A 324-nucleotide genomic window follows, 5' to 3' on the forward strand; every position below is an offset into this window, starting at 1 on the left:
TAAAACATTCAGAAGCAGTGATATAGCCTTGGTCCCTCGAGTCAAGACAGCTGTTAGCTCCCCTACCTGCACCAGCACCCCGCATCAGCACGCAGCTGTGCATGCGGCTGACCCATACAAATGAACAGAAGGGGGAAACAGAGAAGCAAACTAAGTCAAGCCAGAACAGCAGGGACAGCAGCAGCAGTAGCAGCTGCAGCAGCAACAACGGCAGCAGCAGCATGAGCAGTACTTTGTTGTTGCTGCTAAAGGAAGTAGCATGCATGTGGGCGAATGCCGTTGCAGCCAACTCTCGCGAGGCCCTTTGAGACACCCGGGTGAAAA

General features: G+C 53.7%; 1 protein-coding gene across 1 annotated transcript in view; it reads right to left on the bottom strand.

Moving 5' to 3' along the window:
- The window catches only part of EMH_0033000 (ABC transporter, putative), a gene marked incomplete at both ends in the record, with an annotated part of 8,500 nt that overhangs the window by 7,033 nt on the left and 1,143 nt on the right, over nucleotides 1-324 (bottom strand). Inside the window, one exon of the mRNA XM_013494699.1 lies at nucleotides 1-66. Within this exon, the coding sequence (XP_013350153.1) occupies nucleotides 1-66 (66 nt within the window). The remainder of the gene's footprint in view (nucleotides 67-324) is intronic.

This window comes from Eimeria mitis, genomic scaffold (genome assembly GCF_000499745.2).
Source record: "Eimeria mitis Houghton genomic scaffold, Emh_scaff1255, whole genome shotgun sequence".
Taxonomy (NCBI): Eukaryota; Apicomplexa; class Conoidasida; order Eucoccidiorida; family Eimeriidae; genus Eimeria; species Eimeria mitis.